Source organism: Zingiber officinale, chromosome 5B (assembly GCF_018446385.1).
Source record: "Zingiber officinale cultivar Zhangliang chromosome 5B, Zo_v1.1, whole genome shotgun sequence".
NCBI lineage: Eukaryota > Viridiplantae > Streptophyta > Magnoliopsida > Zingiberales > Zingiberaceae > Zingiber > Zingiber officinale.
Window position 1 is genome coordinate 12,740,995 of NC_055995.1, and position 22,922 is coordinate 12,763,916.

General features: G+C 39.0%; 3 protein-coding genes across 5 annotated transcripts; all 3 read right to left on the minus strand.

The window, feature by feature from the left end:
* Window positions 1-13,390: 13,390 nt before the first annotated feature.
* Window positions 13,391-13,780, minus strand: LOC121986512. Its single transcript, XM_042540482.1, has one exon. The coding sequence runs from the start codon at window positions 13,778-13,780 to the stop codon at window positions 13,391-13,393; it is 390 nt and encodes a 129-aa protein (XP_042396416.1).
* Window positions 13,781-14,060: 280 nt separating this feature from the next.
* On the minus strand, window positions 14,061-15,141 carry LOC121987247 (HVA22-like protein f). 2 transcript variants are annotated; one of them, XM_042541132.1, is made up of 6 exons: window positions 15,037-15,123; window positions 14,910-14,936; window positions 14,715-14,837; window positions 14,395-14,635; window positions 14,271-14,323; window positions 14,061-14,193 (listed from the first exon to the last, which is right to left on the minus strand). In XM_042541132.1, exons 1-5 carry the CDS (start codon window positions 15,081-15,083, stop codon window positions 14,297-14,299), a joined length of 465 nt encoding a protein of 154 aa, XP_042397066.1. In that variant the 5' UTR covers window positions 15,084-15,123; the 3' UTR covers window positions 14,061-14,193; window positions 14,271-14,296. The 2 variants fall into 2 exon arrangements, with proteins under 2 accessions (XP_042397066.1, XP_042397065.1); XM_042541131.1 differs by having other exon boundaries at window positions 14,061-14,323; window positions 15,037-15,141.
* Window positions 15,142-15,508: 367 nt separating this feature from the next.
* On the minus strand, window positions 15,509-16,983 carry LOC121987248 (B3 domain-containing protein Os01g0723500-like). 2 transcript variants are annotated; one of them, XM_042541135.1, is made up of 4 exons: window positions 16,808-16,983; window positions 16,413-16,698; window positions 16,143-16,351; window positions 15,509-16,009 (listed from the first exon to the last, which is right to left on the minus strand). In XM_042541135.1, exons 1-4 carry the CDS (start codon window positions 16,895-16,897, stop codon window positions 15,719-15,721), a joined length of 876 nt encoding a protein of 291 aa, XP_042397069.1. In that variant the 5' UTR covers window positions 16,898-16,983; the 3' UTR covers window positions 15,509-15,718. The 2 variants fall into 2 exon arrangements, with proteins under 2 accessions (XP_042397069.1, XP_042397068.1); XM_042541134.1 differs by having other exon boundaries at window positions 16,781-16,983.
* Window positions 16,984-22,922: the final 5,939 nt, after the last annotated feature.

Sequence of the window (22,922 nt, forward strand, 5' to 3'; positions counted from 1 at the left end):
AACTCGGCTCTGATACCAAATAAATTGGTATAAGATAAACTCACAAATTCCAAAACACGACAAATAGGCATCGCATAACTAGCTCTGATACCAAATAAATTGATATTAGATTAATCTCGAAAAACTCAAAAAAACAGGTATCGCAAACCTGCTCTGATACCAAATAAATTGTCATGCCACGAGGAGTCACTACCAGACGAAAAATCTGGCTGCATCTCTCCTGTACCGGTGACAATATGAATCCCAAGATACATATATCAACATACTCGACCCACACGACCGGTACAATATACCAAACATAATAAGAAAAATAATCCACGCAGTTTATAATGCAGCCTCCGGCTGACAACAAATATTACTAAAAAAAGACGATATAGAAAACATCGTAGATATATGTAAACCTACTCCACTACAACGAAGAAAAATGAAATCCATAAAGTAATGAAAATACTGTAGTGGAAAACAAGAGTAACGAACCCAAATGCTCAATATAAAGTCCACAATACAACCACACAGTCCACAGTATAACAAAACTCAACAAGAAACTATAAAGTCAAAAATCTAAAATTCGTCACGACAAGGGGACATAGCAACTGGAACCTCTCGACTGTCTCAACTTGAATAAGAAATAATGCAATGGTGTGAGTTCAAAGAACTCTGCAGGTAACCAGTAGATATGTACAGTAACATATAACTACCAGCAATAAATATATAGTACAGTCTCCTAAATAATACAGAGAAATGCATATCTGAATAAACTGTACTCGCCAGCAATAAACATGTAATACAGTCTCCTGAATAATAATAAGAAGTGCATAAGTGAAATAAACTGTACTCACCAGCAATTCCTATCTGAGCATAACAATGTGAACATACAACAGGTAAAGGTAGTCATACCAAATAAGAAATGTATTCTGTATGCATGTCAATCATATGTGTAGGGACCTTTGTGCCTACTAGAGGGGGGTGAATAGCGGTTCGTCGCACGCTTGCTTCGTCTTGATGATTTGCAGTGGAATACAACTTGAAGACAAACTATACAATGCTAACAAGTAGGATTTACTTGGTATCCACCTCAAGAAGAGGTGACTAATCCAAGGATCCACACACGACATGCTATCTCCACTATGAAAACCTCCTTCTCGGTCGCAGCCGAAGGCGGAGATGCCTCGTACAATATTCACACACAACACAACACAGATACAACAAGAAGAAACAAAAATACAACACAATGCACTCTTCTTCTTGCTTACTTGTTGCTTGTCATGGCCTCTTGAACCTTGGGAATGCACCCCAAGAGCCTTCAAGAACTGGCGGAGAAGCTTGGAGAAAATCGCCAGTGAATCGCAGCAAAGTCGCAGGAAGCAAATCACAAAGATCTACGGAGAAAACGTTCTGCCCAGGCTTTAAATAGTACTCCCAATCGATCCAAATCATCCCCAATCGATTGTCACATCAGTACCACTCCATCTCAGCCGTCCATCGCTAGTTTCTTGCTCAACGGTCACTTCTCAATCGATCGATCGATCGATTGGGACCATCTGAATCGATCGATCGATTGATTCAGAATCATTCTGTGCTCTCACGTCTGCGCGAGAGCTTCTCCTCCCCAATCGATCGATCGATCGATTGGTAGCTGCCAATCGATCGATAGCTCCCAATCGATCGGCCAATCGATTGGGATGGCTTCTGTGCTCGTGAGTAATGCTCCCAATCAATTGGTCGATCGGTTGGAGCCATCCTACACTCGCAGCACACTCCAATCGATCGATCGATCGATTGGAGCCCGGTTCAATCGATCGCCCGATCGATTGAACTGCCTGGACTTGGCTCAAACTTAAGTCCAAAGCCCCCAACCCAACTCCAGGTCAACCGTGACCTGTTGGGTCTCCATGCCTAGCATTTGGTCACATCCGACCAACCTCGAACTAGCCTTCTAGCCTCCTCCATCAGCCTTGCGTCCCTCGGATATTTTCCATCCTTCACGCCTTGCCTTCAGGAGCTTCCTTCGGCCTCATCCTAGTCGTCGGACTATACACCACACTCGATCAACGTCGAACTAGCCTTCTAGCCTCCTCTATCAGCCTTACGTCCCTCGGATATCTACCCATCCTTCACGCCTTGCCTTCAAGAGCTTCATTCGGCCTCATCCTAGTTATCGAGTTCTCCTTGCCAAGTCACACTAGGATTTACCTTGCCAAGACCACATGCTTGGACTTTCAACCTTTGTCAAGATCACACTTGGACTTTCCAATTGCCTGGCTCCTCACCAGGATATTCTCCTTTGCTAAGATCACACTTGGACTTTCTCAATTGCCTGGCTCCTCATCAGGACTTTCTCCCTTTGCCCAGATTACACTGGACTTTTCAATTGCCTGGATCCTCACCATGATTTTCTCCTTTTCCAAGATCACCCTTGGACTTTCCCAATTGCCTGACTCCTTACCAGGACTTTCTTCCTTTGCCAAGATCACACTTGGACTTTCAATTGCCTGGTTCCTTACCAGGACTTTCTCCTTTTGCCTAACCTCCAGTTAGGACTTCCACCACTGCCTAAACTCCAGTTAGGACTTACAAACGCCTAACCTCCAATTAGGACTTCCCCATCAAGTCTCCTGTCACCCTTGACCTACTTGACTTGTCTTCTCATCAACCTGGTCAACCCTTTGACCATCTCCACAACCGGATGATTTCCCTAGCAATCTCCATATATTGTCAAACATCAAAATTTAAACATCACGACTTAAGCTTGACCCAACTCAAGCTTAGTCAAACTGGTCAAACTTGACCAAGGGAAATTGCCCCCAATAATATATTGTCATCAAAATGTAATGAACCACAGAAACAGAGATCCCTCGGCCGAAGATAGCTTGAACTCCGTCGGTTCCGTTGAGCTCCAGTGACGTGCTCCTCAGGCAATGAAGACGATCGCAGAAGTATTCCCGTCAGCGTCGAGTCGTCCACGAGAGAGAGAACTTAGGGTTAAACTTAGTTTAAGGGATTTAAAGTTTGAGTTAAACTTAGGGTTATTTGATTAACCCATAAGTTATACCTCAATCAAGTCCCACTTAAACGAGTAGTCCAAACAGTCTTTCTCCAAGCTCGTTGATTCATCCCCTCAAACTCGTCATATGAGCTCCGAAAAATTTCCATAAAATTTCTAAAAAATCTTGAAAAATCCTATAAGTCTATTTCCCAAATAACCTTATTATTAAATTTTTTTTTGATATCTCACAAATAAAACTTTTTGAATAATGAAATCAAAACTCAGTTCAATATTATTTGTTCCGATTGTGTTAAGTTTTTCATTATTTCCAAATGCAATCGGACCTAAGTTCTTGAGTTTTAATTTAGTGAACTTCAATCTGTCTCCGGTCATGTGTCTGGAGTATCCACTATCCAACATCCATTATACCAAATTATTATATTTCTACACATAAAGTATTTGATTAGGATCCAATTTAAATGGATTATAAGATAAATTGATTGAATTCAACTCCTTATTTTCTATCTCACCCAATCTAGATTGTCAATCATGTTATTCTTATGGGTGTTTGTGAAATGATTATTAATGTTATCATATTTAATTAAATTTAGATTTAATTAGATTTGATTAAGTTTAATTAAGTTTAATATAGGTTTGATTTAGGTTTATTTTAAGTTTAAGTTAGGTTTAATTTAATTGAGTTTGATTAGGTTAGATTAAGTTTAATTTAAGTTTGAATTTGATTAGGTTAGATTAAGCTTAATTCAAGTTTTGAGTTAGGTTTAATTTTAATTTTAATTTTAATTTTAATTTTAATTAAAGTTTTAAGTTTGGTTTGACTAGTTCTCATTTTTTTAACCTAAATCCATCTCACCCTTTTTTAAATCTTCAAATAGGAAACCTTATAAGTTTTGTGAGATGGTTATTAATTTTATCTTTAATTTAAGTTAAAATCTATGAATTTATTTACATTTGAGTTAGACTAAGGTGTAACAGTTAGTTAGTTAAATATCTATTTTGATAATCGACTTTCAGGCTGTGGTGAGGCACGAGGCCTTCTTGGGTATTAGAGCAACAACCACATCTAGACAAAGCCTTTTAAGGAAATTGAATATTTAACTTTCTTTTTGAGAATCCTTGGTTTACTAATCAAGTGTAAATTAAGCCTAAGTCCTTATCTATCCTAATCTAAGCATTAATAATAAGACTGATAAATCAAACAATCGAGCAAATTTATCTAATAATAAAAATGGTCCTTTTATTGGCTCCCCTAGATCATAGTCTCGATAAGGTCAATCAAGGTAGTGGATTTGAAACTTGGGGATCCAATATTAATTAAGTCTGACTTAATTAATTAAGTTAGACGTAGGGACCAATGTTTGGACTAGTTTTCTATTGGTTCGATTTACTAGTGATAGGTAAGATCTAAATAGTTGTTTAGCATTATATCCGAGTTTGGATTGATTGTAGTTTCCCAAGGATCATATCAAGATTCTTGGAACCCAAAGTAAATTGTTCTAATATGTCTTTTAATTCCTTGACTTGACTTTTCATATTGAAATCTTTTTCCTCAAGTTGTTGGACATGAGTTGAAATTCTAGCTTGAATAGGCTCAGTTAAGGGACTTAGTTATCATTTCCTTAAGGGATGTTACCTCCTTTTGGAGTGACTTGACTTGGATGTTGGATTTAGCTAATTTATGCATCAGATAATTTATTAAGTTATGAAACTTATCTACTTGATGGAAACTTACAGTGTTGTTTGATACTTCAGAAACGGATACGGATCCATGGCTTCACTCGGACTCAGCTTCTGATTCGTTCTCAGACTTAGTTTCGGCAACTTGTTCTCGAGTCATAAGCATGAGGAAGCTGGCCTTCTCGTGTTCTTCGTTAGAGTCTTCTGATGAAGACTCATCCCACATAGCATGTAGTGCCTTCTTTCTTAGTCATTTCTTGACTTCCTTCGAATTTGGGCAGTTCACCTTGATATGTCCCCTTTTATTGCAACCATAGCAGGTGACTTCCGATTTGGCCTTCATGTTCGAGTTCAGACTCGACTATTTTGTCTTCGATTGAATCACCTTCTTAATCTCTCATTTAGTAAATCCATTCATCTTTTTTTACAACTTTCGCACCAGGTTCACAAGCTTGATGGTGATTTCATCGTCGTCTTTTGAGTCTAATTCACCTTCATACTCGGGTCCGATCGAGTGCTTAGTTTTTGGTTCCCTTGTTTTGCTTATACTTGCGACCAAAACAATACCTTTCTCGACCGACAGTGCATTAATCTGTTTATGCAATTCGAATTCAGAAAATAGCTCATCTAATCTAATCAATGAAAGATCCTTAGAGACTTTATAAGCATCTACTACGGATGCCACAAAGTATTCCTCGGAAAGGCATTTAGCACGTACATTATGATGTCGCAATTCTCCACCTTTTGCCCGATTGCATAGAGGTCGTTGAGAAGATCTTGGATGTGAGCGTGTAACTAGCTCACTTATTAACCCTCCTACATTGTTATATTATACAATTTATTTAAAATCAAGTCTCTTTTACTTACCTTAATGTTAGAGGTCCTCTCGTGTAGTTCAATTAGTTTCTCCCATAAGTCTTTTGCACTTGAGAAGGGACCAACTCGATTCAACTCTTCTTTGGTCAAGCCGCACTATAAGGTTTGGGTTGCCTTTGCATCGGCCTCGATTTTTCTCCTTGTTGGTGCGTCCCATTTGTCGCAGGGAATGAGTACCCCATCTTCGGTGGGGAGTGTGAACATGATCTGGATGATAATTCATCTCCACTTGCATCTTTAGGTGGTACTCTCCGGCCTTTCTAGTATCAAAAGTCCTCGCTGGAGAAAAGAGGCAGGCGTACAGTACTGTAACCGTCTTGATGAGTCATAAAAAAAATCTTGCACACAATAAAGAAAATGACGAATGTTCCAAGACTTGGCCTTGGATTAGTAGTGCGTGATAAAAGAATTAAAAAAATTAAAGAACTCGAGCGGTTTTGTACCAACTTTGAGAAACAAAAAACTCGATTGAAAAAAATAATTAGAAGGGGTGATAGCACCGATTCCGATCGACTCCGAAAAACTCAAAAATATAATGAAAAAAATACTTAAACGGTGGTTTCACTGATTTAAAGTAGCCTCGTTCTAATACCAATTGTAGGATTGAAAATGCTAAAGGGGAGGTAAATAGTGCTCGTAGCTTTTTTACATTTTCCAGAAAATGCAGAATAAATACAGTAGAATAAATAAAGAACGGAAGTAAAATCAACGCTAACAAGTTTGCTTTTACTTGGTTTGGAGCATTTGATGACTCCAACTCTAAGGTCCACGATCGTCGATCGCTTTCATTGAGCAATCCACTATCAATTCAAATATTACAAGAATATTAAGATATAACTTTGTATTAAGTAAAATATACTAACAAAGAAATAGATCCAGTGTTAAGCGTAGTTGTTGGAGCAGCGTCACAGCTTCGTAAAGTTGTCTTTGAAGTAGCGCGCAAGAGAGAGATCTTTAAAATGAGTTGTGTCCTATTCTGTTCTTGAACATTTCTTTTATAAGGCATTGAGGGCACCTCCAGTAGTCTATGAGGTGCCTCCACCTATAAAAATCATCCCCTGTGCTTCAATTGCGATAAGCTACGCGAACTGTGTTGTTTATCGCTCTAAAGTCGCCTTCCAAGAGATCCAAGGTGCCTCCAATACTCCAGTGTGCCTTCCATGCGCTCCAGGGTGCCTCCCCATGATAAAAACCTTATCCCCAAGGTTTATACATGCGAGGGAACCTCTGTGTCAAGTTCCATGATGACTCCAGCTACATGGAAGGTGCCTTAGTGCCTTTCCGCATGAGGTCTTCGGACAAGGTGTCTGAGACGCCTCCAGCAGCACAGGAGGTACCTTGGGCACTGTTCACCTGAAACTTCGCATTAGTTTTTATCCTTTAAAAATATGTTACTCTAACATAAACATATTTAACCTACAAAACAGAGTTAGCATAATAAAATATGATTAATTTAACAAGCTCTGGACTGTCTGGTTCTGACTTTCAGATTTTCCATGAAATCGTAGGTTGAACCAACGGTTACTGTTCCCTCAACGAGGAACACGTCCTCACCTACTCCTCTCAAGAGAGTTTACCTTTTGCTAAACCAGTCCTCTAGATCATTTGGACTTTTTCTCAGCATCCAAGACCTCAGGATTTTCTGCTGAACGTCTGAACCTCGACCTGTTCAGTCTTTTCACTGGTATTCGCAACCCCCAAGACTTCCACCTAATGTCTACAACCCTAGGATTTCATCCGACGTCCTCGACCTGCCAAGACTTTGCCAGTCCTCGGGACCAGAACTCCATTGCCTAACTGCAGCTAGGACTTTCCACCTACCTAATGTCCACTATGACTTCTTTGCCTAGCCTCAACTAGGATTTTCCTGCACACTCGGTCAACCTTGTTAGAACAATAATAATACTTAACTTAGAACTCTTTGCCATTATCAAAACTCAGATTCGATCATCTGGTGCTCCTTGCACCAGTACTGTGCACGAAGTTTCTGAGAATGCGGGTCCCAAAGAAGGGTAAAATCACATTGGATTTATTGTATGCAGCCTTATCCAATATTACAAGAAGTTATTCTTGCGACTCAAACTCCTAATCACAAGGTCAATGGGCTTGGAAATTGGGCAGTCATTGTACACAGATAAGTTGACCCAAACTAGGGAACATGTAGCTTACTCAGGACTACTGATCAAGGTTGATATGGAGGGAACGTAGATTGACATGTGTCGATCACTCTTCCAACGGGAGCACAAGTAAAATTGGAGGTTAAGTTTGAGACAATGCTAAAATTTTATAAAGGTTGTCGGTGCATTGGTCACTATAAGGAAAACTATTAGACTGTGCAATAGAACCCACCATAGGCCATAGGATAGCCCACATAGGGCAATCGACGATCAAGATCATGCAAATGAAGGAGTGCAGAGGTCGTGCAAGGGCAGAGTTATACATAGAAGATTAGGTAATACCGCGGGCCACAGGATCATGTGCCTAGTGTTGAGAGCATAGCAGAGAGCAGTGATAGCAATGCAGCAGCCATGCGCAGGCAGAGCCATGGGACACATGATCCAATGTCTGGTACAGAGTGTGGAGGTAAGCCAGAGTAAAGTGGAGAGTGGTGCTAGCAACTCTCCATCTAAGCAAAATGGTGCAAAGAGTGGCGTTAGCCTAGAGCAGAGTGGAGCACAGAGTGGAACTAACAATGTCGTCTAAGCAAGCAGATGTGGAGTGTGGGGGCAATGACATAGAGCGGTGGCAGCACCTCACCGCCCAAGTAGGCTAGTGCAGAGGGCAGAGGCAATGGCACACCAAGCAGAGGCAACGGCTTACAATCCGCACAAGGAGGTAGCACACAGTGCGAAGGCATCGGAGCCAAGAGCGATGGCAGTGGCACACAAAGCGGAGATAATGACTCCATGAATGTGCAAGATAATACAGAGAGCAGAGGCAACCCTCACACTAGTTCATAGCAAAACGGAGACAACACACAACATAGTGGACAGGAGAATGTGCAGCACCAGGGTGTGCTAAATATGGACACATGGAAGGAGGCAGCAAGAGGACAGCAGACAAGCAGTGTCTGCAATAAAACATGAAGATTGCTAGGTAAAATGTTAGGGGACTTCCACAAGCTCCAAAGTAGAAGGGAGTCCAACACCTCCTTTATAGTCATTGGCTTGCCGTATTGGGATTGATAGAGACCAAACTATCAGAGGAATACGCCAATAACTCCCTCCAACTATGATTTCCATGTATGGGAATTGGGCATAACTTTCAATTCTCTAATCATGGATGAATCTTACTACTTTGGAAGTTAGATCTTGTGGACTTAGCCATCTTCCGGACTGAAGAGCAACTCATTTACTGTCGGGTTAGCTACAAAGTCACTACAAGAAGCATCTTGGTGGCATTTATCTATGGACTACAGTGTTGTGATGAAGAGGCCTTTATGCATCTCTCACTTATATAGAACAGGATATGATAGAGCATTAGATGGTAATTAGTGACTTTAATACCTTGATGATAGCTCAAGACAAAGAAGGTGACATGCTAGTCATGCACTATGAAATCAATGACCTAACAGTGAGAGGGCAACAATGCAACTTGGTGGACCTTCAGTCAATTGGTTGTCAGCTAACGTGGACTAATGGCTCAGTTCTAAGTAAATTTGATCTGACATTTATCAACACGTAGTGGCTCCTTAAAGACTATGAAAGTTATGCAGAATTTCTTCCGCACGGGCTGCCTTTTGGATCATTATTGTTGCATTGTCTTACTGTTGTGTAGAGAACAACCCAAGCTATTGTCTTTCAAGTTCCACAATATGTGGACATTGCATGAGGGCTTCCATAGTCTGCTTGAGGAATCATGGGAGGAGCCAATCATAGGGACAACTCAATTCTGCCTCAAATAGAAACTAGTCAAACTCAAACCGTAGATGCGAAACCTTAACAGATTGCATTTCTAACACATTTGGGAGAAGGAAAAGTGAGTTGTGGCTAAACTAGAGACTGCCCAATAGAAAATACTTGTAGAGGATCCCATACTAGAACACTACAATAGCTTAAGGTCAACGACAACCAGACTAGTAGAGGTAGAATGATCATTTTATCAACAAAAGGTCAAATGTGCATATCTCAAGCAATCTGACCGGTGCAATAAGTTTTTCCACAATCTGGTCAAGAGAAATAACAAGCAAAATGTCATTGGTAATAATCACCAAAATGTCCAAGGAGAAAACCACTAGCATACTTGAAGTTGAGGAGGAATTCATATCAGACTTTAAGAGGTTGTTGAGCACAAGGAGGGGGTGTATGTTATTGGACAACAACATACAACTTGATGGGTCGATGCTTATAGAGATCCAACGGCAAGGTTTGGTCGTTCCAATTTCTTCCGAGGACATACGTGTAGACTTCTTCGACATTAGCAGTGTTCGGGCTCTAGGACCGGATGGATACAACTCAAATTTCTTCAAGGCAGGTTGGACCATGGTGTATTCTGATGTCTACGTAGTAGTCTAGAAATTTTTTGAAATAGGACAACTCCTCAAGCAATGGAATGACACTCTCTTCGTGTTAATTCTGAAGTGGAATCACACATTAAGGGAGACTACAGACTGATTACTTGCTGCATTGTCTTATACAAGATCACCTCCAAAATCTTGGTGGGAAGGTTGTGTGATGTGATGACCAACATCATTGATCTGACACAAACAACTTATGTTGAGGACTGTTCTATTGTAAAGAACATTCATCTTGCCCAAGAGTTCTTGAGGAAGTATACATGAAAGAGGACTTCACAATGGTGTGTACTCAAGGCCGAGAACCAAAAGGCTTTTGATTCCATCGATTATAGTGGTGGTTTTTGCTTGTTGCACTCTGACAGTTTGGATTTTTAGAGAGATTCATCACATGGATAGAAAAATGTGTAACCACCATCTCCTACTCAGTGGGTATTAATGGAGCAATAATGCCTGGATTCTTCAAGGGAGAGGGTCTTGAGGCAAGGTGATCCACTATCACTCTTCTTCTTCGGATTATGTTTAGAGGTGTTCTCAAGGATGCTCAGATCTATTGCTATAAAACTAGCCTTTCATTATCATCCTTTGTGCAATGACATCCACATCACTCACCTATCATATGTGGATGATCTCTTACTCTTCACTAGGGTCGATGAACCAACAATCAGCTTGCTTGTGGATTGTTTGAGTTAATTTGGATTGGTTACAAAGCTACATCCTAACCTCAGCAAATCCAATATGTTCATGGCTGGAATTGATGACTGCATAGCAAGTAGACTGTTGGAAATCATAGGTTTTTTTTAGAGGTTCTTTTCCGTTCAAATACTTGGGCATTCCCCTTGTGGCAAAGAAGTTGAGGACCAACAATTATGGTTCTTTGATGGAGGATATCCTATAGAAACTTGCGTCATTTCCCAAGTAAACTTTATCATATGCTGGCAAGCTCGAATTAGTGAAGATGGTGCTCCAATGTATCGAATGCTTTTGGGTTTCTATCTTACCAATCCCTTATGCGTTGATAAATAAGATATATATTATATGTCTCTCCTTTATATGGTCCACCAAGCATCCGCCCATCTCTTGGGCCACTATGTGCTTGGAAAAGGACAAAGGAAAATACATCCTATGTGATCTCAAGACATAAAATTCTGCATTGCTAGCCAAGTCCTATGGAACATCCAGTGAAAGGACTTCCTTTAGGTGCGATGGTTCACCACCAATACCTCCAACGCACCGACACATGGGAGTGACAAGCGACACCATTCAATAGCCCCCATAAAGAAACTAATCCAAATCCACCTAACAATCCAAAGGGAGCTAATTCTGCTAAGCAAGCAATGGCAATGATGGGCCCATGGTTCGATCTAGAATTGTGGCATGGAGGTACTGCATATGACTTCTTCAAGTCGTAGGGCAGTAGGAAGGCATGGGCAACGGTTATATGGAAGCCTTACAGCATGCTGAAGCACACGTTCGTCATGTGGCAACCCGCAAATGGCAAAGGGCACACTAAGGACAGATTGTTGCATATAAACTACAAAACCTATCCATTGTGCCAGCAGGTAGACGAGATGGTGGACCACCTTTTCTTCATGTGTTCCATAATTAAACCTCTATAAGGCAGGGCTCAAAGTTGACTACATATTTGGTACAATTTTGGGACAGCAACAGCTTTGTTAGAGACGTTCCGACAGTGGGTGTATCTTGTATGATCTATTTAATTTGGAAAATCTGAAATCGATGTCAAAAAAAGGGATGTACCAAATATTTAGAAGATATTTAGAAAGGTTAAAATGTATGTCTTTAAATTTTTAAGTGCTCCTTTGAATCTTTAATCAAACATTAATACAATTTGCCTTCATTAAAAAAACTTTATTGTTGCATCAATGCTAAGCAGCCCGCATGTAACTAATAATATATTAATAATAAAATCATAATCGATAAATTTACTAGAAAGAAATAAATAAATAAAGTCAATAAGGTGTAATAATGTCGTCTCAGATATTACTAAAAGCCTTTATTGGTGATACACAACAATACATTAGCCTTGTAAAAACTTGGTTAAGTCCTTTGATTTAAGGTTAAACTCAGTTTTTACTTTCTTTTATAGTATTTTTCTCCATTTAAATTTATTATTATTTTACTTTAAATGTTTGCACAATAATTATTCTATTTTGGTTTTGCAATTTAACGGTTAGCCTAATTAGCTATCGTAAATCAATTTTTTATTATCACATGGGTTAATTTACTATGAAATATCATGCTAAATATAAGGTATACAACATAAAGACAAGTATTAATATTTTAGTCGATAAGTAGGATAAAAGATAAAGTGCATTTAATTTAATGATAAGTATCATAAATTAAAATATCCATTTTATTTTGAAAACAATCCTTCACATTTGATTGGGAAATGATTTTTTTTTTTAAAAAATGATATCAGATATTTAATTTACGCATATTAATTTTAGATGTGATTTGTTGGATCTTATAAAAATTTCTCACTAGTAATTAGGATAAATTGAGAAATTCTCACAATAAATAGTTTATCATCCTAATATTTTTAGATCAATGATTTATTAAAAATAATTATTTATTAATTAGTTAAACTTGGAACTCAGATTTTTAAATGTCTAACCAATTAAGATGGTGCATTTTTAAATTCAAGCAAAAATGTTTGATTTGGCTATTCACCAAAGGAATATACTTCAATTGGAGATATTACCCAAGCTCTTCAAAAGAAAGTGGTCCAGTAAATCACATAAAATATGGGACCAATCAAGGGTGCCTAAACTGACGAACCTGATAACCGAGTCGATGCGATGATTAACCAAGTTGGAATAGACAAGTTGGCCAAATTAGAGGAGTTGGATTGATCTAATCAGACGAGTCTAGTGGCCCGCATCGGATGAGTCGGACAACCGAGTTAGAGGAGTATAGTAACCACATATCGGAAGAGTTTAATGAACTACATCGAAGGAGTCGGGCAGTCGAGTCGGAGGAGTCTGGTGAACCGTTTCTGTTTATAGTTGAAAATTCAAGTGTAATTAACTGTGAACATGACTTGAAGGCTTTTGTTCCTTCGATCCCAAGGCTCCAAACTTTGGCAGCAATTAACTCAGAATAATGAGAGAGACTTTTGGAACTCTTTCAAGCTATTACTAACTGTTCGCAGAATAATGATCATTGCTAATCAGTTAACCAATCCAGTTATTTAATTTCATGCATTTATTTCCATAAAATTTCATCTCTTTCTTTATATATAAATCACATATAATCAATCCGCTTTTGATACTAAGATCATTTCTCGCATGGAATTATTTATGGGCACTTCCCTCCACGTACCCCGTCATCCGCAGAACGAACGTCCTGAACCGCCGGAGATCCCACCCGGCGAGCTTCCTCCCGTTGCCGACGAGCACCGAGCACGCCGTGCCATCGCCGCCGCGATTCCTCTGCGCGACGATGACGTGCGGGGGGATTATGGGCCTGCTCCCCGTGCTCCTTCTCTTCCCTTCACCGTCGCCGCCGCTGTGATTACTGCGATAAGCTGACGAAGGTGCCCAATCAGAACGACTGGCTCGGGCTCTCTGAACCAGTGTCTGCCGCCGAGGTGGCCGTTCCTCGCTCCATGCCGGCTTCGCCGTCGCGCCCTCGTCGTCGCCGTCTGGCCAGAGGATGTCGGACTCCTCGAACTCCTCCGACATGGCCGGCTAATTATCTAGGCGCGGTTCTGGCGAAGGAAACACTGGGCATTTATAGAAACGCCGAACAGAGCCTTCACCTGCACTCTTCCATTTTACTGAATCGTGGTTACGTCAGCTTCTTTTATGTATACAGAGACGAAATCGAACCGCTTTGATTAAGATTCAGGCGAGATTTCGGTGGTGTTGAATGCGACGAGAAACCAATTTGACACGAAGCCTATTGATCTAGCAGCTAACACTCCGGTATCTTATAAAATTATTATTTTTAGACAATATAATATATTTTAAATAATCTTATATTGACATCCAAGATACTACTTTCATCTCCCAAGTCATTATCAATCCCTCTTGGACTACTTTACACAAGGTGCGTTTGACATTGCGTATTAGAAGAGATTTAGCCAATCTTTTATCTGCACATTTCGACAAGAAATATTCATATGTATATATTGCTGATGAATGGAAACCAGACTTGATGAAGATGTCGAACCAGAATCCTTTCCCAACTTGAACTTCTCAATGACTCCTTGCTTCCTTTTCAGCCTACATTTGGAAGAGATCTCCAAGTAAGTTCACAGATAGAAGAGACCAAATTATTCTGAAAAATTCCTTACGTTTTCTATGACCCTTCTGAAAGCTTCCTGTCCATATCGATCGATGTACCGTTCCACCGATTTCCGTGCATCAAGACTCAGCAGTTGCATCAGTCTCCTCTGCTTCTCAGGATAATTCCAGTCGACATATTGCTTCACATAACTCCGGACGTATTTCTCGTAGATGTAGGCTGCCCCATTGAATGCAGGGAACACTAACCAAAAGCCAAACACCAGCTTCATGTATGGCCAAAGAGGGAACCTGCAATAGGTTCGATATCTCCGTTATCCGAACATGAAACACTAAACCACAATTGGGAACCACTGGATCAATTTCTTACCACTGCAATACTTTCCAGAATGAGAGCTCAAACAGGGTGATCAATGAATAGAGAACCCAGTAAGTCAGCCATTGCTGGTCATCGACAGGAGAAGGGCTCTCGATCGCGCGCGTGGATGCATATCTGAGTTATTGTGTGTCTTTGTAAATCTTGTGAAAGAAAACTAACAAAGTCACAGGAATCACTGCTACTTACAAGGGGTAAATCAGTAACACTGCCGGGCTGATATAAACACATAGATCAAAAGGACAGTTTCAGGTAATTGAATGGCAAAAACCAATCTTAATTTGTAGAGATAAAAGTAGGATTAGATGTTGCTGACCCAATCAAAGCATTAGTATGCTTTGCCATTGTCATAAGAACACCCATCTTTTAGCTGAGATAAATCACCAAGGAAAATGATCTCTGAAACTTGAATGTAGAACACAAGGGAGTTGTCTTGGTTTTAAGTGATGAAGTAGGAGATGCAAACAAGGAAAGTAATCTTTATTCCCTTAGTTCAAAAGTCTTCTTTCCTCCATGGCCAAGAAAGGTGGGAGAATGGTAGGAGTTGGAAAGGCAAGTACATTACTTCTTGCTAGGTCAGACAACATATGTAGTTCATAATTTGAAATGAATTGGAGTGTTCAAAACCTGTAAAGTACATTCATTCACATTGAGTACTTTGCCGTTGGTTTAAACAAAATAAGAGGGTGAAGAAGGAGATTTCCATTGAGACTAAGTTTTTTTTTGGACCACATTCGAAGTTTTACGGTCTTAATTATGATGTGAACAAATATATGATTTTCAGCTAATAACACAAAATGGACTTGTTAGTATACAAAGAGTCATATCTTACATAAAAGAGTTTCAGATGTCCTTTGGCAAAAGGATCTTCGATCTCCCACCTTAAACTTCTTAATCCTAAACTGATATTTACATCATCATCAAACAAAAAATTACTTAAACAGACAGAGAGCCTTCGAGAAACATCACAAACCTATATTGGTTTAGGTTCTTCCCTTTCAAGGTCGAGGATCGACCATCTTTCGCTTCCCACTGATTGGGAAGACGCGCTGAGTCGCTCTGAAGATGTGCACCTGCATCTCAGTCTGTTTGACGAGTTCGAAGACACAGTAATCTCCTTCTTCAAGGTTGTTGCCGCGGGCAAAGGCTGCCCACCCTGCGGAAAAAATATCCGCATTCTTCCAACTCGGAATGAATGTGACCACCCATGCCTTACCATTTGGGTCTCTAAGAACAATCTTCATTCGCGTCCAAAGCAAATGAACACGAGAAAAACGAGCAGGAAGCCTCTGCATTCATTTTTGAATGAATCAACAACCAAAAAAAAGTCATGGCAACATTTCTGTAGGATTGTATAGTTCTTAGAATTTATTTGCAAGATCTTTATCATACAAGAATGATTGTAGTGTATGATGAACTCACCAACGCAGCATTCCCGTAGACATTTCTTGCGTTCATTCTTTTGACGCAATACGGATGCGGAGAGGTGAAAGAGTTGGCAGCTTTCTGTGCTCTCGATCTTTCTTCTTCTGTCACTACTCTTCTGGCCGAAACATTAGTTGATTTCTCGATCTCGACATCTGTGCTTTCATGATCATCCTTAGTTGTAACTTTGACACTGTCACCTACAACTGCAGATGGTAGGCATTATATGTGTTTCTTCAACATTCTACTCTTGTTACACTTACATACCTTCCAATGGAGATTTCCTTGCAAACAGATCCGTCCTCTCGCACCCATTCATGCCGAAGACCAACACTGTGAAATGCATTTCGCCATCGTATCGGAATACCAAGAACTGGAACTCCTCGAGGGAGTGGTCCTTCACAAAACTGTGCCACCCGGGGCCGAGCAATAGCGTAGCTTCTTGTCCTGTAGAACATACTTCAACTTGCCAGTTGCCTCCGCCAGGGCCGTGAAGGACGGCCACTCTGGACTCCTGGTCTGAAATATTCTTCATGAAATTTTGGGGGATCTCCTGCAAATAATCAAATGGAGAAGGAATCAGAAGACACTAGCTCGATAGTAAGACTGCACGACGAGGAGCAAATTAAACAAACTCGAAGTGCAACAGATAGGCGTCTTGCCAGCCGGTGCGCGAAGTCTCCAACGAGCACTTTGAAGAAGTGTGGCTTCCTGATCACTGAACATCTTTTGCGTTTCTTGTTTGGCATCATTCTCAACTCACTCCGCTTCAGAGGTCAGAGCGACGGCGAAGAGAGAAAGGAGGAAAAAGGTGATTTGTCACGATTACTTGTATCGAAAACTGGGAAGGAAGCGGGTAATGATGAGGAAGGACCAGATTTCTGGAGCTAGTCAGCTTTTTAAACCGGAGATTTTCTTAGAGCTATCTCCCTATCTCCCATTCACCCTCTGTTTGGATGGGGTGAGATAAAATTTATTAACGGAAAGGGATAGAAGGAGGAAGAGAGGAGAAGAGAGGGAAAGTAATATATTTATCTTGCCCTTATTTAAAAGGAAGGGAAAATTTAAAGGGATGAAAATGAAAGTTAAATATACAAATTTACAAAAATATCTTCTTATTTTTTTAATAAATCTGCATGTGAAAATATAAATAAAGATAAAATTAGGATAATTTTTCCTTACCCTTCCTTACACCCCAATTTAGGGTGTAAGGAATTTCGCTGATTCTCGAGCATGCAAGGGGAAGCTTTATCCTTCTCTCCCCTTCCCCTTCCCTTTCATGGCTCACTCTCTCCCAAACAAGTATAAAAATTTTGTTTACCCATATTTCCCTTTTCTTCCCCTTTACTCACCTCCTTCCAAACAGAGGGTGACTCGTGCCTTCGTGGGAGATTTTTAAAATAAAAATAAATAAAAAAAAAAATTAAATTATTATAAATATGAGATTTGAGAGTTGTAATTAAAAATAATAATAATAATAATTTAAATTTATTTTTTTTATTGAAATTGATATATATACATAAAATTATACAATTACATATTATAAATTATATTATAAAAATGTTCACTTAAGTTTTAACCATTAAGGATATTTTAATAAAATTTTATAATATTAATATGATATATTGAAATCATAAAAAAAAATATTTAGAATTTTAAGGATGGGACATGTCCTTAGTTGTATTATCGCAATTAAAATTAAAATTTTTGAAATAGTGGAAATTGTAGTTCAAGTATATGCAATTGAAATATTTTCGCTACTGCGGAAACGTCAGCAAAGCAAGAGCGTGGCCACGACGATGCTCTCATGGCCGGAGGGGCCTGCTCCGCCCATCTTCCCGTCCGTACACTTCGAGCAGCCATGGCCGGTAGATCTTGCTTCCGATAACAGAGAGTCCCCGCACCTGGGGCAATGTCATGTCACCCTAATAAAATTACTTTCGTGCCCCCACAAGTTACAAATGCTAAGCATAGTACAAAATACAAAATACAAAATACAAAATGATTGCGTTCATGCATCTGGTAGACCGTCGTAAATTATACGGATTAGCGACAGTCAACAACTAAGAAAAAATTAAGATATTAAACATCCATATCAATTATTTTTTTAAAAAAAAATATTTTAAATTTTAAATAGAATAATTAAAAAAATTTATATCAACTATTTTATTCATCCTTTAAAATTTAAATTTATAAATCATATTTATCTAAATTTAAAAAATAAATTTCATTCTTAAATATTATTAAAAAAAAAAGGAAAATAAAAAATTGATATATGATATAATAAAAAATAAATATTTACATTTAATAAAATAAATTTTTTTATTTAAATTATATATTTTGAATAGAAAAATTGATATAGATACATTATCCACTTAGATAAAGTCAAAATTTGGGTTAGGCCCGTCGGGTTGGCCCGTCCCGTCAAACAATTTAAACGGGTTGAGTTGAAATTTCATCAACCCAAGTCTGTCGTGGGCCAACCCGCCTAGGCCCGCGACCCGTGCGGGTCGGCCCGCTCGAGCTTGGGTTGGCCCGCGGGTTGAAAAACATATGTAAGTTAAGTTTTAGGCCAATTTATTATCTTTCTTTGTTATAATTTTGAAATAAAAATAGTATTTTTCATCTAAGTATTCATTTGTGTTCATTTATATTTAAAATACATGTTTATGTATACATTTAATTGTAGAAAACTTTTTCGAGGTAAAATGTTGAAGATATAAAATATTTTTTAATTTTTTTAAAAAATTTTTGATGAACCCGCGGGTTGGCCCGCCAAACCCGCAACATGCATTAAAATGGGTTGGGTTGGAAATTTCCCAACCCACCAAGTTGACGGGTTAGCCCGTCCCGCCCCGTCAAATGGTTAGTCCACCACGGATTGGCCCGTCTGACAGCTCTGAGTCAAATAAACGGCCAAGTGATTTAAACAAAGTTAGAGCACCTTAATTGAATATTTCTTAGAGTCCATTCCATTCAAATTATCATATTATCTAACTATTAGATAATTATATAATTAAAATTATAAGAAATAAAATATAATTGAATATTATTCGATTCTTAATCTAATAATATTTATTTATCTGAAGATTTTAATATCTAATTTAGATTAATAAGATAAAATATATAATAATAATAATAATAATATTAATGATGATATATAGAAATATTCAAATAATATTTTAAATTTTTTTATTATTTTATAATTTTTTTTAAAGATAATTTTATTAGGTTTTAGATCAATTTATGTAGTTTATCTCAATCATATCTAGAACTTGATTGGTCGATCAAAATTTTTTTAATATAAAAATATTTAAATTATAAAAAAAATAGTTATCCTTATCCCTCACGCATGTGATCGTGTGCCCTTCGTTGTCGGCACCGCCCTCACTCGCGCTCAACAATTGGTCATGCCACTTGCCACCTGCCACCTCCGGCCCTTGGCAAGCCTTCCTCATGAAGGAACGACGGCGTTGTTAAGCCAACACCACCCTCGCTAAGGCTATAAACAAGTCAAGTCAAGCCAAGCCAAGATTTATAATGTTCAAGCTTATTTAATAAGGTAATCGAGCCAACTCAAGCTGAGTCTAAAATGTACTAAGTGGTTAAAATGATTGTTTAAGTTTTGTTTGATTTTTTTTATGAGTTTGAACTTGGTTGATTTAGATATTATCGAGCTCTCAATCAAGTTTGTTTGATTGTTTAAAACTTTTACATTTTAAGTTTGTTTGATTAATTATTTAATTTAATAATATAAATTTGTTTGTTTATTTTGAAAAAATTTTCAAGTTGACAAGAATTTTATTGATGAACATGGTTCACAAACATTGTTTATGAACGTTATTCATAAGTATTGTTCACGAATATTATTTACGAATATGTTCACGAACATTGTTCATGAATATATTCACAAATATGCTTATGAACATTGTTCACGAATGTTAACGAGCTGAACACATATATATGTTCAAGCTTGTTCTTTTAGTTAAACTAGTTGTTCAAACTTATTTATTTAATTAATCTTATGTATATTGAACAAACATAAATAAGCTCTTATTAGGCCGAACACATAACTTGTTCATAAAGGCTTAGCTCATTTACCGCCCTAGCCCTTGTGCTTGACGATCAGCCGTGTCATTGCTTGAGCCTGAAGACTAGTTGTTATCGCTGCTCACACTCGACGATCGGTCGCAATTGGATTTCCATTAACCTCGGAATCAAGAAAAACTTATTTTTCCAAGGAAATCATTCGGGTCATATGCCCCCATTTGCTAACGTGTCAGACATATATCATTACATCGGAATCGCTCATTTTCTAAACTAAATAAGATTTTTACTGATAACCTTGTTGGAGCAATCCCAATGGTCCGTACGACCATGTGTTTTGGTGTTTGAGCAAAGGGTTTAAGTTAGGTTCACCCTTGTATTTGATATGTATATTTGAGTTGTGCAGGTTTGCAGGATACATATTTGACTCAGGTTGATGGTTTTGGGTCTGGTGAAGGATGGAGCATCCGAGGGACTATGGACAAGGCAGCGAGGACATGGCCCTAGGGAATCGACTTCGAGGCATACGCGAAGGATGACATTGGGACGAGCCGTGAGCTTGGGTGCATCCGAGGGACGAGAGTCAAGAGGAAGTAGGCTTGAAGGCAAGAGGTCAAGGCTGCAAAGAAGCGTCAAGTAAGTCATAAGGGTAAGGGCCCGAGTGCTGAGAGATTGTACTCGGGGTAAAATCCTAGGTTTAGGGGTTTACTGTAGTAATTACTGTAGTAGCACTGTAACAGTTACTGTAGCAGTCAACTGGTGAAAACTGCAGTCGACTGATGTAGTCGACTGACAGTCGACTGGGAGCGAATAGAATGCTTCTGTTCGCTCGACCAGTGTGGATCTGTCGACTGCTAATTTTAGCAGTCGACTGGTATCGAGCCGTTGGGATGTAACGGTCGAATTTCCACAGAGGGCAGTCGACTAATGATTTTTGCAGTTGACTGGTAGGCGGGGTTTTCCAACCCGCGACCTATATAACCAAGCCTTGGTAGCTTGGTTAAGGTTGATGAAATAGAGGTGGTTAATCTCTATTAGTAGTCTACCTGTGCCCTAGCATTAAAAGAGCTCTTGTGAAAGTTGTGGTGAGGTTTCTCCACCCACAAGGAGGTTTGAGCTAGCTGGAGTTTGTCGGGGAGTCATCCATCGACGGATCGGGATCGCCCACTTTACAGACAGTCGTGGAGTAGGAGCATCATCTCCGAACCACGTTAAACGGACGTGTGTTGGTTTGCATTTCCTTTCTTGTTTTGTATTTAGTTTAGCTTGTTTATTTTGTATTATTCCGTTGCGCAAGCTAACATAGTGTAGGAAGAGAGGATTTGGGGGTGTCGTCTATCCAACCCCCCTTCAAGCCAACCATCGATCTCCTAACAAACCTTACCTAGATAATGAAAGTTATCGACAATAATCTGGATTCAAACGCACCATTAGTGTCGCGTAAACTATCGATAATTAAAATATTCTCTTAATTATAAAAATAAAAAATTATAAATTGATCATGTCTAAAATTAGTGGAGATAACACGCTGGACAAGTGGCCTTGTCATTGAATGGGAGAACTCTGAGTTGAAGAAAAGACAACACTTGGCACTCCTTCCTGGGTACACCGTAAAGAGAGCAAAGGGAAAAGTTAGAGCAAGAACTAGGGAGGGGGTCTCTAGCGTAGGTACTCCGACATTCAAGTCAGTACTGTAACTGAGTGGAGAAGAAAATGAATAGTAGATATGTGTGTGGGACTGCACGTGTAGTGAAAAAAATATTGTAAAGCATACCTGACCAATGAAGATAACCTCTTTTATATTGACTCTCATAACCTCGGTAATAATAAGGTGTCAAAATATGTCGAATAATAAAAGATGTAAATGAACCTTCTTCCATAACCTCGGCATTAATGAGGCGGCTGAGAATATTTGATGTCAGAATATGTCGAGTAATGTCAAGTAATGGAAGCTATACCGCTACCTTCAGAGAAGGGTTCCATTGCCCATATATGTTATGCTAGCGGAATATTCTCTGACGAGTATTTGTTATTTTCTAACAGGTTGTTATAATTCCCTGACAATGTTGTCTCCTAAAGGAATTCGGCCGACTCTAAGGTCAATCGGCTATATGCTGGGAGACTTGTATGGAATAAGTGGGAGCTGAGTCCTGTAGATCCGATCGACTCTTTAGTCGACCAGCTATATGCCGAGGGTTGCCTTGGTGTAGAGCAATAGGGAGTTGAGTCTTAAGTCTAACTGACTGAATACTGTGAGACTTGTACAGGAGTAGAATCTTGTAAGTTTGACCTGTACTTTGGGCCGACCAGCCACATGTTGAGGGTCTTGACTTTGAGAAGTGAGAAACTAAGCCATTTAAGTATGACTAGCACTAGGATTGACCGGATGTATACTAAAAACTTTTATATTTTAAAATGAGGAGCTAAACATCTTAAGTCTGACTGATTATACTTGGGGGAGTTGCCTTTGAAGCGTGGAGAGTCAAGCTCTAAAAAATTCGACTAACTCTTAGGCCAACTAATTATAGGGTAAGAGTATTGGCATTTTGACTATGGATTCCACTCTACTCTTGGAATCATTCATAACATCCCGTTCATAAATCATTTAATATCTAGTTGCAAAATCAAACCAATTTTCAGGATATTTTTTTATTAAAAAAATCCACCGTGTCTTTAAATGGCATCGGTCTCTGTCACTGCTCTTCCATGCTTCCACTTTCCCAACGGCTA

Coding starts and splice junctions, on each gene's coding strand:
- LOC121986512 (XM_042540482.1), bottom strand. CDS start 13,780: ATGTCGGAGGAGTTCGAGGAGTCCGACATCCTCTGGCCAGACGGCGAC.
- LOC121987247 (XM_042541131.1), bottom strand. CDS start 15,083: ATGGGTGTTCTTATGACAATGGCAAAGCATACTAATGCTTTGATTGG. Junction 14,937..15,036: donor CATACTAATGCTTTGATTGG/GTCAGCAACATC, acceptor TGTTTATATCAG/CCCGGCAGTGTTACTGATTT. Junction 14,636..14,714: donor TTCTGGAAAGTATTGCAGTG/GTAAGAAATTGA, acceptor AACCTATTGCAG/GTTCCCTCTTTGGCCATACA.
- LOC121987248 (XM_042541134.1), bottom strand. CDS start 16,897: ATGATGCCAAACAAGAAACGCAAAAGATGTTCAGTGATCAGGAAGCCA. Junction 16,699..16,780: donor GCCTATCTGTTGCACTTCGA/GTTTGTTTAATT, acceptor GATTATTTGCAG/GAGATCCCCCAAAATTTCAT. Junction 16,010..16,142: donor TCTACGGGAATGCTGCGTTG/GTGAGTTCATCA, acceptor AAATGAATGCAG/AGGCTTCCTGCTCGTTTTTC.